This window comes from Papio anubis, chromosome 4, assembly GCF_008728515.1.
Source record: "Papio anubis isolate 15944 chromosome 4, Panubis1.0, whole genome shotgun sequence".
Lineage (NCBI taxonomy): Eukaryota > Metazoa > Chordata > Mammalia > Primates > Cercopithecidae > Papio > Papio anubis.
Genome location: NC_044979.1, coordinates 143,863,730 through 143,877,825, shown reverse-complemented (window position 1 = coordinate 143,877,825; position 14,096 = coordinate 143,863,730). Strand labels below are relative to the sequence as shown.

General features: G+C 47.6%; 1 protein-coding gene across 3 annotated transcripts; it reads right to left on the bottom strand.

Annotated features, from left to right (window-relative positions):
• Nucleotides 1-358: 358 nt before the first annotated feature.
• Nucleotides 359-13,236, bottom strand: ZDHHC4 (zinc finger DHHC-type palmitoyltransferase 4). Of its 3 annotated transcripts, none has more exons than XM_009202580.3 (8): nucleotides 13,114-13,236; nucleotides 11,898-12,077; nucleotides 9,292-9,415; nucleotides 8,287-8,360; nucleotides 7,700-7,878; nucleotides 6,511-6,636; nucleotides 4,362-4,606; nucleotides 359-721 (listed from the first exon to the last, which is right to left on the bottom strand). In XM_009202580.3, the coding sequence occupies exons 3-8, from the start codon at nucleotides 9,406-9,408 to the stop codon at nucleotides 428-430; spliced, it is 1,035 nt and encodes a 344-aa protein (XP_009200844.1). In that variant the 5' UTR covers nucleotides 9,409-9,415; nucleotides 11,898-12,077; nucleotides 13,114-13,236; the 3' UTR covers nucleotides 359-427. The 3 variants fall into 3 exon arrangements, with proteins under 3 accessions (XP_009200844.1, XP_009200845.1, XP_009200846.1); XM_009202581.2 differs by lacking the exon at nucleotides 13,114-13,236 and adding an exon at nucleotides 12,905-13,103; XM_009202582.3 differs by lacking the exon at nucleotides 9,292-9,415.
• Nucleotides 13,237-14,096: the final 860 nt, after the last annotated feature.

Genomic DNA, 14,096 nt, shown 5'->3' with positions numbered 1-14,096 from the left:
GTTGAGATGAAAATCCCCTGGGGGAGAGAGGAGAATAGAGGGGGGCATAAAAGAAAGCACAGCCAGACACAACGTGCAGGCGCCGAGTCGAGACCCTCCTGCATATCCGGCAGGTCAGAGACACGGCTGCAAGCCCCTCCTGTCCACATGCTCAGAGTTTAGAGACACCAAGGTCTCAGCATCACCTGGAATCTCTGAGAAGTCCTCTCTTGATTGCCTTGACACCAAGACTTCAGAGGTGCCCGGTTTCAAAAGAAGATAAGCAAGGGGATTCCTCAGTCAACACCCATTTTCCCCTCTCTCCCTTGCCCACTGGTAGTGATTTATAAGCACAGTAGAAATCAAAACAAACAAGCCATGCTTGGAAAACGAGGATCCACATGTGTAAATAAACGGGAAGTACAGCTCAAAGGCAGTCACACACTTGTCATTCTTGTTTCTTCCTCCCATGACATGGAAAGGCAGGTAGAAAGATCTCTTGAAGGTTGCTCCAAAGCCCGTGGGAGTGAATGTTCCGGTGGACTTGGGGCTCTGCTGATGGAGGCCGGGCCACAAGGGGACAACGCAGGCACCAGGCCCAGTCACCTCTGTACCACTCGTTAGTAGTCTGGTTGGTGGCCGCCAGGTACAGGGCAAAGCACAGGTAGCCACCCAGGAGGAAGCTCAGGACCACGACAAAGCCCAGCATGAAGACAATCCGTGGAAAAGTCAGGAACAGGTACTGGGGGCAGAGAAAAGGCAGTGATTTAGGCAGCTGGACTGTGACATCCGAGAGAGTGAAAACCGGCCAACCCTGGGCCTGCCACAGCCACCAGTGCTGCTTCCTCAGCCCACCTATCTGTGTCCAAATGTGACAAACTGAACATAAACAGCACTGAGAAGCAGCCCAGGAATAATCCCAGTACATACAAGTTTCCTGTGGGATGAAGGAAGTGTTCACACTGAAGGAAAAGGGAAAGTTTACTCAGGAAAATGTGCTATTCCAGTTAGCTATTTATAAAATAAATGCAGACTTCATTCATCAAAATAAAATCTGGATGGACAAAAGAGATCAATGTCTTTCTTAAAACAATACAACCCCAAAAATAGATGTGCAAGGATATTCATTGTATCATTGATTTTATCAACCCCTCTTCCGAAGATTTTTTCTTTTCCTTAATAAATAGAAACAGGGGCCGGGCACAGTGGCTCACACCTACAATCCCAGCATTTTGTGAGGCCGAGGTGAGCAGATCACTTGAGGTCAGGAGTTCGACACCAGTCTGGCCAACATTGTGAAACCCTTCTCTACTAAAAATACAAAAATTAGCTGGGTGTAGTGGCACATGCCTGTAATCCCAGCTACTCAGGAGGCTGAGGCAGAAGAATTGCTTGAACCCAGGCGGTGAAGGTTGCAATGAGCTGAGATTTTGCTACTGCACTGCAGCCTAGGCAACAGAGCAAGACTCCGTCTCAAAAAATAAAAATAAAAAGGCCGGGTGTGGTGGCTCACGTCTGTAATCCCAGCACTCTGGGAGGCCGAGGCAGGTGGATCACAAGGTCAAGAGATGGAGACCATCCTGGCCAACATGGTGAAACCCCGTCTCTACTAAAAATACAAAAAAATAGCCGGGGGTGGTGGTGGGCACCCATAGTCCCAGCTACTCGGGAGGCTGAGGCAGGAGAATGGCATGAACCCGGGAAGTGGAGCTTGCAGTGAGCCAAGATAGTGCCACTGTACTCCAGCCTGGGCAACAGAGTGAGACTCCGTCTCAAAAAAAATAAAAATAAAAATAATTTAAAAATCAATAGAAAAAGGGTCTTGCTATGTTGCCCAGGCTGCTTTCAAACCCCTGGCCTTGAGTGATCCTCCTGCCTTGGCCTTCCAAACTGTTGGGACTACAGGTGTGAGCCACTGCACCCAGCCAAGAAACAAGTTAACTGTCCATCCATCAGGAAGGGTAAACTCTGGGATGGTCACACAATGGGAAAACAAGGAGCCATTAAAAATGATGTCAATTTCTATGTACTGATTGTGAAAAGATTTAACATATTGACTAATGAGAAAGACAAGATGCAAGGATTACACTGTGATCTTGTTTGGGTAAAAACAAAACTGACTCCGTAAATGGTGTATGACCATAGGAACTGCGCTGCTTCAAGTTTTGTTTTTGTAATAAGCAAAATGAAGAATTTAGAAAGTTTAATATTTTTGAAAGTCACAAGCAAAGAGAACATTTAACAAAACTCCTGATGGAGGAGACTTTCTAGTTGAAGTTACAAAGAAAAGAGATTTGATGAGAAAGAATGTCTGAACTTTTCTATACCAAAAAACCCAAAAAAACCCAAAACCCCATTCCCAAGATCCAAAAGATCCACAAACAAAAAACCAGTATAACAAAAGATTAACTGTCATTATCATATAAAGGCCTCAAATCAAGAGTTATTCTGGGCCAGTCACAGTGGCTCACACCTGTAATCCCAGCACTTTGGGAGGCCAAGGTGGCAGCACTTGAGCCCAGGAGTTCCAGGTCATAGTGAGCTGTGCTGGTACCACTGCACTCCAGCCTAGGTGACAGAGTGAGACTCTGTCTCAAAAAAAAAAAAAAAAAAAGTTACTATACGACCCAGCAGTTCCACTTCTAGGTGGAATTTACCCAAGAGAAATATAAACATAAAACATATGTTTTTAAACATAAAACATAAAAACATAAACATAAAACATGTTTTATAAACAAAAACATGTCCACACAAAAAACTTGTACATGAATGTTCACAGCAGTATTATTCAAAAATAGCCAAAAAGTGAAAACACCGAAATGTCCATCAACTGATAATTAAAATTCAGTCTATCCATACAATGGAATACTATTCAGCCATAAAAAAGAATGAAATATGGCCGGGCGTGGAGGCTCACGCCTATAATCCCAGCATTTTGGGAGGCTGAGGTTGGTGGATCACTTAAGGTCAGGAGTTCAAGACCAGCCTGGCCAACATGGTAAAACCTCTTCTCTGCTAAAAATACAAAAATTAGGCAGGTCTGGTGGCTTGTGCCTGTAATTCCAGCTATTCAGGAGACTGAGGCAGGAGAATTGCTTGAACCCGAGAGGCAGAGGTTGCAGTGAGCCGAGATCGCACCATTGCACTCTAGTCTGGGCAATAAGAGTGAGACTCCATCCCAAACAAACAAAAGGAATAAAGTAGATTCGTGCTACATGAATTAACCCTGAAAACCTTGTGCCACAAGAAAGAAGCCAGGGGAAAAGACCATATATTGCACAATTCCATTCACATGAAGTGTCCAGAAAAGGCCTATCCCAAAAGACAGAAAGTAGATTAGTGATTACCTGGGTCTAGGGCAGGAGGGAATGGAGATGATGAAATGTTCTGAAATTAGACAGTGGTGAGGGTTGCACAAGTCTGTGAATACACTCATACCACTGTGGTATACTTTAAAGGGTGAATTTTATGATATGTGAATTTTTTTTTTTTTTGAGATGGTGTTTCGCTTTTTCACTCTTGTTGGCCAGGCTGGAGTACAGTGGTGCAATCTCGGCTCACTGCAACCTCCGCCTCCCAGGTTCAAGTGATTCTCCTGCCTCAGCCTCCCGAGTAGCTGGGATTACAGGTACTGGCCACCACGCCCAGCTAACTTTTTTGCATTTTTAGTGGGGACGAGGTTTCCCCACGCTGGCCAGGCTGGTCTTGAACTCCTGACCTCAGGTGATCCGCCCACTTTGGCCTCTCAAAGTGCTGGGATTACAGCTGTGAGCCACCATGCCTGGCCCAATATGTGAATTTTGTATCAGTTTAGAAAAAGGAAAAACTTCACATTTGTTAGTTTCTGAGACAGGGTCTTGCTCTGTCACCCAGGCTGGGGTGCAATGGTGCAATCGGCTCACTGCAACCTCTCCCTCCCGGATGCAAGTGATTCTTGTGCCTTAGCCTCCCGAGTAGCTGGAACTATGGGCATGTGCCACCACACCCAGCTAATTGTATTTTAGTAGAGATGGGGTTTCATCATGTTATCCAGGCTGGTCTCAAACTCCTGAGCTCAGGCAATCTGCTTGCCTTGGCCTCTCAAAGTGCTAGGATTACAGGCATGAACCACTGCACCACCCCGGCTCATTTTTGTATTTTTTGTACAGACAAGGTCTCTACAGGAGACCAGTTATTCAATCATCTGCTGATGGACATTTGGATGTTGCCCAGGCTGGTCCTGAACTCCTGGCCTCATGAGATCCTCCCACCTCGGCCTCCAAAAGTGCTGGGATTACAGGCGTGAGCCACCGCGCCCCACCTAACTTCATGCTTTTACTGGGAAAATAAATGTCCTTTTTGCAATTCTGAAACTTGAAGTCAGAAACCTACAGCATAATTACCTGAATAAGGAAGACCGTGTCCATAACATGGAGGTGTCCAAGGTCATCGACATAAGTCTCCTGGTATAGATCCGACATCACCACCAAGTGGATCAGAAAAGTGGTGCTCACAATGGCGACGGTGGCAGCCGAGGCCGTCAAGGTCAAGAGGTAGATGAGGAAGTACCTGATGTTCCAGGCCCCGATGCAGTTGTTCACCCAAACACAGTGATGGTCGAAACGGTGCACACACCAGTTACACACACCTGCACAGAAACGAGGGGGCATGTGCTGGGATGGTGCTTGATAAGACAAGGACGCCGCACACCTGCTGAGATTTTCACAGTCTGACCACTGGATGTATAATCAGAGGGAAATGGCACTGCTTAGTTCCAAACTAAGCTTTTGGAAGTGCGGTGTCCAGTACAGGAGCTGCCAGCCAAATGTGGGTATTGAGCACTTGCAATCTGGCTACTAGAAAAATCTGAGGTGGTGGCATGGACCCGGGGTCCCGGCTACTCAGAGGCTAGGCGGGAGGATCATTTGAGCACAGGAGGTCAAGGCTACAGTGAGCTATGATCGCACTACAGCACTCCAGCCTGGGTTAACAGAGTGAGACGCTATCTCAAAAACCAAACCAAAAAATGGAAAGGACATTTTGTCAATATTGACAAATTTACATTTGTTTTTTACTACAATACTCCTTTGAATTCAGTGTAAATATGGAGGCAACGGAAGAGTTAGTTAATTTACTTGACTTGGATAGACATGTTTTAAAACTGATGTTCCTGCTTTAAAGTCAAGTCAATTCTTCTGATTAAGATGAATCATTATGTCAACGTAGACATGGATGGTAAAGGAAAATGATTTTTTTGGTACCAAATTCAGATATTGGAAAACTTTTAAGAATGTATGGATATAACTTGCACCTGTGAGTCTACTTTTTCAACTGTACATTTTATTAAATCTAAATACACAAGTATTTCCACATGAAAATTTAGTGTCCAAATCAAGACGTGCTGTAAATGTAAAATACACACCAGATTTCAAAGGCTTAGTATGAAAAAGAGAATATAAACTACCTCATGAAGAATTTTTTTTTTTTTTTTTTTTTTTTGAGACGGAGTCTTGCTCTGTCGCCCAGGCTGGAGTGCAGTGGCGCGATCTCGGCTCACTGCAAGCTCCGCCTCCCGGGTTCCCGCCATTCTCCTGCCTCAGCCTCCCGAGTAGCTGGGACTACAGGCGCCGCCACTTCGCCCGGCTAGTTTTTTTTTCTATTTTTTAATAGAGACGGGGTTTCACCGTGTTAGCCAGGATGGTCTCGATCTCCTGACCTCGTGATCCGCCCGTCTCGGCCTCCCAAAGTGCTGGGATTACAGGCTTGAGCCACCGCGCCCGGCATGAAGAATTTTTTACATTGATTACATGTTAAAATGATATTTTACATATATTAGGTTAAATAACATAGTGATTAAAACTGTCTCCAAGCACAGTTACATTTTGAAAAACATTTTTAAAAACTGTTTCTATTTATGGCTTTTTTTTTTTTTTTTGAGACAGGGTCTTGCTGTGTTGCTGAGGCTGGAGTGTGGTGGTTTAACCATAGCTTACTGCAGCCTCGATCTCCTGGGCTCAAGTGATCCTCCCGCCTCAGCCTCCTGAGTTAAGCCAGGACTACAACTTTTGTATTTTTTGTAGAGGTGGGGTTTCCCCATGGTACCCAGGCTGGTCTTGAACTCCTAGGTTCAAGAGATCTGCCTGCCTCCCAAAGTACTGGAATTCCTGGCATGAGCCGCTGCGCCCAGCCACATTCTATTTTTGTTAGACAGCACTGGTCTAGAATCTTAGGCCCTCCCCAGAAGACTAGGCTTTGTAGGACTGAAATCCGCAAATACAACATCCACAGAAACACCTTGTGGGGAGCATGTCCTCCCATGTGGCGAGGGAAGGGCTGTTATGCCCGGGGATGAGGACTGTCTACTACATAGGAACACAAGACCTGACCCTCACTCATCTGAAAGAAACCATTATCTCAACTCTACAAGTAATGGCCACACCACGTCTGGGGGTGAACTGGCTCTTCTTTTAGATTCAGGAAACAGTCCCTCACAGACAAAGCCCGCACATGTGCTGTTGGGGGTGCCGCTGGAGTCACGAGAACCACACTCACTGCAGTGCTTGGATCGAGCTGGTTTCCTTAAAGCACAAGTAGAGCACCTCACGTTCTTTGGAAACATCACTTCATCAAATTCATAAACATGAAGAAATAATAATTCATTTGCTTTTGTTATAATGCCTGGGAAAAGTAAGGACATATGTCAGTTTCGTGCAATATGGTGGACTGGATGGTCACAAAACCCATCCTGATAAAACACAACTGAAACTGCTATCTTTAATATCTTAAGCAATTCTTTTTTTTTTTTTTGAGACAGTCTTAGTTTGTCGTCCAGGATGGAGTGCAGTGGCGGGATCTTGGCTCACTGCAACCTCTGACTCCCGGGTTCAGGTGATTCTCCCACATAAGCCTCCCAAGTAGTAGCTGGGATTACAGATGTGCTAACGCACGCCTGGCTAATTTTTTGTTTTTTTCTTTGTTAATACAGATGGGGTTTCACCATTTTCACCAGGCTGGTCTGGAACTCCCGACCTCAGGTGATCCTCCCGCCTAGGCCTCCCAAAGAGGCTGGGATTACAGGCATGAGCCACCACGCCCAGCCGCGCAATTCATTTTTAATAACAGCTTTATTCAGATATAACTCACAAACCTAATTCACCCATTTAAAGTGTACAATTCCGCCAGTGCGGTGGCTTAGGCCTATAATCCCAGCACTTTGGGAGGCTGAAGTGGGTGGATCACGAGGTCAGGAGTTTGAGACCAGCCTGGACAACATGGTGAAACCCCATCTGTACTAAAAATACAAAAATTGGCCAGGCGAGGTGGCGCACACCTGTAGTCCTAGCTACTTGGGAGTCTGAGGCAGGAGAATTGCTTGAACCTGGGAGGCGGAGGTTGCAGCAAGCCGAGATCGCACCACTGCACTCCAGCCTGGGCGACAAAGCATGACTCCATCTTAAAAAACAAAAAAAGGAACAGCACCATACCAATCACGTGCTCTATATATGACAAAATGAAGTGAAAGTATTAAAAAGATAAACTAAAAATTTTAAGCGGTTCTAAATAACCCGTGGGTCGAAGAAGAAAAAAAATTAGAAAACACTCCAAACTGAAAGATAAGGAAAATGCTACACATCAAATCTTTTACAAAGTCCTCGGGGTGGGGGAGCCTCTCCTTGTTTGCAGCACTATTAGTAAGACAGTGGAGCTGTCACCATGCTGTATGCTAAGAGCCTCAACTTACCAGGATTGGTTACACAAGTCAGGGTGAAAGAAAACAGGTTTACAACTAGCAGCAGATAGGGCAGAAGAAGGTAATACAAGGAGAACTCCAGCTCCTGACAGTAGCCAAATACTTCCCAGGTGTACTCAGTATAAACCATCCCTTGCAAGACCAGGTGCAGGACAATGAAGGTGTGGTTTCTGAAAGAAAACAGGCACACGGCTTGTTCGCGGGGGCTTCTCCTTGAAGAAATTGTATGATACTAAAGAAAGTAACCAAGGGTCAACCACTTCCTTTGGGCTTGAGATAGTAGTAAGAATTACATAGAAAACTCTGTGAAACATTCTGCATGTATTTAACAGAAATACATGTCAGTATTTTCCCAATCTTTAAATATCACTATTTAAAAGTAGACAAGTTAAAACCTCCGTCTCAAAAGGTAGATTAACTATGAGTAGAGGCTCCCAACTCAGGACTCTTGATTCTTTCTGGCCTTCTTTCCCTCACCATGCTGGAAACCACGAGGAGCTTCCTGAAGCTGGAGGATCTCAACAATTAATAATCAAAGCAGAAAAGAAGAGAATATTTAAACTCTGAAATAGAAATACCTCGTATGGAAAAGGTAGTGAAGCGATCTGTGCATGGCTCTCTGAAGACATTCTGGAATTACACAGGAAAATATCTGAAACAAAAGGAAAGGGAAAGATTCCATTTCACTTCTCACTTCTCCACTCCCAAACAAATCAGACACTCCACACACAGCTGGCAATCTGCGTGAGAGGAAGTTTGGTTTCTGTATACAGGTAAAGAAGTGATTTAGCAGAGAATAAAGAGGGGAATTCTTTCTACTGGTCTTCCTTTCACGCCAGTTCCATTTCTAGTCTGACTCTGAAGAAGGCACCTGTCAGGGTCTTCAGGGAAAGTGAGGTGAGCAGAGGGAATGGGTCGTGGAATGTTAATGTGAAGGCCGCTACTTCCCCGGTCTGGGTTCAATCCCAGGTTCCAGCGTCCACACCCAGATCACTGGGCTTGGCCCAGGTCCCTCCCAAGTCAATGCCTTCCCATAAGCTGCTTGTCCCGTTTTGCTCACTTTGATCCCTGAAGGAGGGGGGCCAGTCAATGCTGAGCTTTCTACTCATACATCCCCCAGAGTCACCCATCAAGTACCCCAGGCGGACCCTGCTCACATCCATGCCCAATCACAGGCATCTAATCCAGAGGAAAACAGCAACCTCTTCTCTCAAAGCACCACCGCAAGAGGACTTTCAGCAGGAACAAAAAACACACACAGACAGAGGCTATGGAATGTCCCACAACTGCCATCAGTGAAATAAATCCATCAATGACGTTGAGTGGCATCTTTTTTGTGGTTGTTGAGACAGGGTTTCACTCTGTAGTCCAGGCTGGAGTGCAGTGGTGTGATCATAGCTCACTGCAACTTCAAACTCCTGGCTCAAGGGATCCTCCTGCCTCAGCCTCCTGAGTAGCTGGGATTACAGGTGTGAGCCACTGCACCCAGCCTGGCATCTCCTTTTTGTCCTGTAGCAAAACTGGTGAGTCTCTTAGACTAGCACAGTATTCAAATTCCAGTGCTATCCAAGGATCATCCTTACCTGTGCTCCTCCCCTGGCCAGGCCTTTCAAGCTATGGGTTTTCGAGCAGACGCAGATAAGAACAAGACCCATCACCACCAAAGCCAGGTAGAACAAGAAGAGGATCAGGAAGTCCATCCTGGGGCTACAAAGGAATAGGAAGAGTGTGACTATCTGCTACTGAGATTTCTTCCATGACACACCTTCTCAGAAATCAACTCCCAAATGGCCACCAAAACAGAATTCACCTAGACTTTAATGATGTCTCAAAGCAAAAACCAGAAAAACCAACAAACAAAACAGAATTCCTCAGGCACACACAACAGAGGCCTGCTGCCTCTCACTGGGGCCTCCCAAATGGTCCTGAGCTCCCTCCATCAGGATAAAAATTCTGGGCCAGGTGTGGGGGCCCATGCCTGTAATCCCAGCACTTTGGGAGGCAGAGGTGGGCGGATCGCTTGAGCTCAAGAGTTTGAGACCAGCCTGGGCAACACAGTGAGACCCTGTCTCAATTTAAAAAAAAAATTTTTTTTTTTTCTCGAGACGGAGTTTGGCTCTTGTTACCCAGGTTGGAGTGCAGTGGCGCAATCTTGGCTCGCTGCAACCTCCGCCTCCCGGGTTCAAGCAATTCTCCTGCCTCAGCCTCCCTAGAGGGTGGGATTACAGGCATGTGCCCCATACCTGGCTAATTTTTGTATTTTCAGTAGAGACGAGGTTTCACCAAGTTGGCCAGGCTGGTCTCGAACTCCTGACCTCAGGTGATCCGCCTGCCTCAGACTCCCACAGCGCTGGGAGTATAGGCGTGAGCCACTGCACCGGCCCAAGATAAAAATTTTGAATCTAACACTCTAACACTGTGGCCTGCCTTTGAAGCATCTCCAACCTGCAAATGCAAAATAAACTAAGAAAGAAAATGCATCCACCTTCCTTGCCCCCAGGCACGAATCATTCTTTTACTTCCTTAAATATTCACAAAGATACAAGATTTCCCCCCAAAGAATCTGCTGACAATGCCTGGAGAACAAGCATCTCCTAGAGACAGTCAGGAGCCCTGCACCCAGAATCAGGCATCCTGTCCTAAGAAGCATCCCTCCAAGACACTGGCCACAACTATCAGGAATCACCCTCTGGAACCAGAGTCAACACACAGGCCTGTGTTAAAATACTGGATACTGTCGCCGAGCATGGTGGCTCACACCTATAATCCCAACACTTTGGGAGGCCAAGGCAGGTGGATCATGAGGTCAGGAGTTTGAGACCAGCCTGGTGGTTTCGGCCACCAACATGGTGAAACCCCCATCTATACTAAAAACACAAAAATTAACCGGGCATGTGGCACGTGTCTGTAATCCCAGCTACTCAGGGGCCTGAGGCAGGAGAATCGCTTGAACGCTTGAACCGGGAGGCAGAGGTTGCAGTGAGCTGAGATCATGCCACTGCACTCTAACCTGGGTGACAGAGTGAGACTCCGTCTCAAAAAAAAAAAAAAAAAGAAAAAAGAAAGAAAGACACTAAGACACTGGACACTAGAATTCTTTTTTTTTTTTTTTTTGAGATGGGGTCTCGTTCTGTCACCAGGCTGGGGTGCAGTGGTGATCCTGGCTCACTGCAACCTCCGACTCCAGGGTTCAAGCGATTCTCCTGGCTCAGCCTCCCGAGTAGCTGGGATTACAGGTGCATGCCACCACACCCGGCTAATTTTTGTATTTTTAGTAGAGACAGGGTTTCACCGATTTGGCCAGGATGGTCTCAATCTCCTGACCTTATGACCCTCCTGCCTCAGCCTCCCAAAGTGCTGGGATTACAGGCGTGAGCCACTGCGCCCAGGGATACTGGAATTCTTTTCCATAGTGTAGTGGTTTAAAAACAAAAAATAGAAAAGAAAAAAAAAGGTACTGGAATTGGCCGGCCATAGTGGCTCATGCCTGTAATCCTAGCACTTTGGAAGGCTGAGGCGGGAGGATCACTTGAACCCAGGAGTTCAAGACCAGCCTGGGCAACAAAGCGAGACCCCCATCTCTACAAAAAATACAAAAATTAGCCAGGTGTGGTTGCGCATGCCTGTGGTCCCCAATACTCAGGAGACTGAGGTGGGAGGATTGCTTGAGGACAGGAGTTCAAGCTTGGGCGACAGCATGAGGCCCTGTCTCAAAAACACTCACCAGCCGGGCGCGGTGGCTCAAGCCTGTAATCCCAGCACTTTGGGAGGCCGAGACGGGCGGATCACGAGGTCAGGAGATCGACACCATCCTGGCTAACATGGTGAAACCCCGTCTCTACTAAAAAATACAAAAAACTAGCTGGGCAAGGTGGCGGCACCTGTAGTCCCAGCTACTCAGGAGGCTGAGGCAGGAGAATGGCGTAAACCCGGGAGGCGGAGCTTGCAGTGGGCTGAGATCCGGCCACTGCCCCCTAGTCTGGGCGACAGAGTGAGACTCCATCTCAAAAACAAAACAAAACAAAACAAAAACAAAACAAAACAAAAAAAAACCACTCACAAAAAGATACCGGAACTGGTTACTTTTGACCTTAGCAGATATGATTCTGGGCTGGAATTCCAAGTGAGATAAACAAGAAACTATTCATGACATGATAGGCGAGAGCAAACAAACAGCAACAGTTCTCACCGGGTGATTCAGGGTGCCCAGCCTACATTTCTTTTGGTTGGATAATTTTCAGTTGGCAGCTCTGGCATTCCTCCTACCAACATTCACAGATAATTCAAACAGCAGCTCCTCTTGGGCGCAGTGTGTGCCTGGCACGACTGGTAGCTACCAGACATTGTCCTTCCAGGAGCCTGGATCTGACTGCAGAGACAGATCAATTCGACACCCACATAATAAAACAAGAGTAGCAGTCAAAGGCAGAATACGTTGTGGAAAAGGATTTGGAAGCAGGGGATTTTCAGCACCCCCAGCACAAATGGGTAAGACTTTGGGAGAAATGGTCCAGACTAAGTTGCTCAGGCCGGCTCCCAAATCTTTGGCAGGCCAAGGCAGGAGGATCGCTTGAGGCTAAGAGTTCGAGACCAGCCTGGGCAACATAGTGAGACCACTGTCTCTACATAAAAATTTAAAAATCAGCAGGACGTGGTGGCACGCACCTGTGGTCCCAGCTACTTGGGAGGCTGAGGTGGAAGGATCGCTTGAGCCCAGGAGGTCAAGGCTGCAGTGAGCTGTTATCGTACCACTACCCTCCAGCCTAGGCCACCACAAAGCTGGACCCCATCTCTAAAAATAATAAAACAGGCTAGGCGCTGTAGCTCACGCCTGTAATCCCAGCACTTCGGGAGGCCAAGGCGGGTGGAACACCTGAGGTCAGGAGTTTGAGACCAGTCTGACCAACATGGTGAAATCCATCTCTACTAAATACCAAAATAATTAGCCAGGCATGATGGCGCATGCCTATAATCCCAGCTACCCGGGAGGCTGAGGCAGAATTGCTTGAATCCGGGAGGCGGAGATTGCAGTGTCCAGCCTGGGAAACAAGAGCGAAAAGCTGTCTCAAAATATAACAATAATAAAGACTTTGAGAGAAACAGCTAGTTGAGGAGAAATAAGCCAAGTCGGTAGCCTCAGGTCTCTCCCTGCCCCTCCCCATTAGGGCCTCCCGAAGCTACCCGCATCCAGGACACCTGGCCGGAGCTTTCCCTGGGGGCTGGAGCCCTGGTAGGGGGACGTGGAGTGCAGCAGGCTCTGAGGGGACACCGGGGCGGCCCCGGACTTGGGCGAGGTGGCGGTGGGACGGCGGCCCCACACACAAGGGGTAAGGGAGGGTCAGAGGAGGAGACTGACGGTCCTGGGACAGCCCAAGCTTCCCACAGCCCCGCGGAGGCGGCCTTACCGCCCGCCGCTGGGCTCCGGCGCCTCCCGGGCGCGACACAAGACTTCCTGCGGGCTAGTGACATCAGCGCGACGCCCCTGCGGGGCTGACTTCCGGCGGAAGTGTGCGAGGGCCTCTGCCGGTTGCAGGGCTGGACTAACAGTGACCTCCCCGGCGCCCTCGCAGGCAGCCTGGGGACCTCTGTGGCCAGGTGTAACCGCTGGGAAGTGCGATTGTATTGTATTGTATTGTATTGTATTGTATTGTATTTTTTCTTATTTGCTTATGTATTCATTCAGAAATTGTATTGTATTGTATTGTATTTTTTCTTATTTGCTTATGTATTCATTCATTCAGAAACAGCCTCACCCTGTCGCCCAAGCTGGAGTGCAATGGCCTTATCATAGCTCACTACAGCCTCCAACTCCTGGGCTCAAGCAATGTCTCCTGCCTCAGCTTCCCAAGTCGCTGGAACCACAGGTGCATGTCACCATACCCGTCTAATTTTTTTTTTTTTTTTTTAATAGAGACAGGTGTTTCACTATGTTGCCCAAGCTGATCTCGAACTCCTGGGCTCAAGTGATCCTCCCACCTCGGCCTCCCAAAGTGTTGAGATTACAGGTGTGAGTCCCTGAACTGGGCTGGAAGTGGGATTTTAGAGCAATATTGCCAGCAGACTTACAGGAGGACCGACCTGGGACTGGTGGGGGCGATAACACTGGGGCTGTGACAGGGACTATGCTGCCCTGCGGCCTGAACAGAGCCCGGTCATGTCCCTGCTCAGAGCCCAGCAGGGGGATCCGGGTGGCCCAGGGCAGTCACACTTAGGGTGCTCTCAGACTGTGTCTGCGTGGTAGACAGAGTTTGCTTTCAGCCACCCACACTGTTGGGATCTAGCTGAACAATTTCAGCATCTTCCGTTGCAGAAGCAGGCAGAAAGTGCAATGTGTACCCATCAGTCAGATTCCGCTCCACGTGTGTCCTTGCTCCTGATGACAAGGACA

Coding starts and splice junctions, on each gene's coding strand:
- ZDHHC4 (XM_009202580.3), bottom strand. CDS start 9,408: ATGGACTTCCTGATCCTCTTCTTGTTCTACCTGGCTTTGGTGGTGATG. Junction 7,879..8,286: donor CACTACCTTTTCCATACGAG/GTATTTCTATTT, acceptor GTTTTCTTTCAG/AAACCACACCTTCATTGTCC. Junction 722..4,361: donor ACACGGTCTTCCTTATTCAG/GTAATTATGCTG, acceptor CTCTGCCCCCAG/TACCTGTTCCTGACTTTTCC.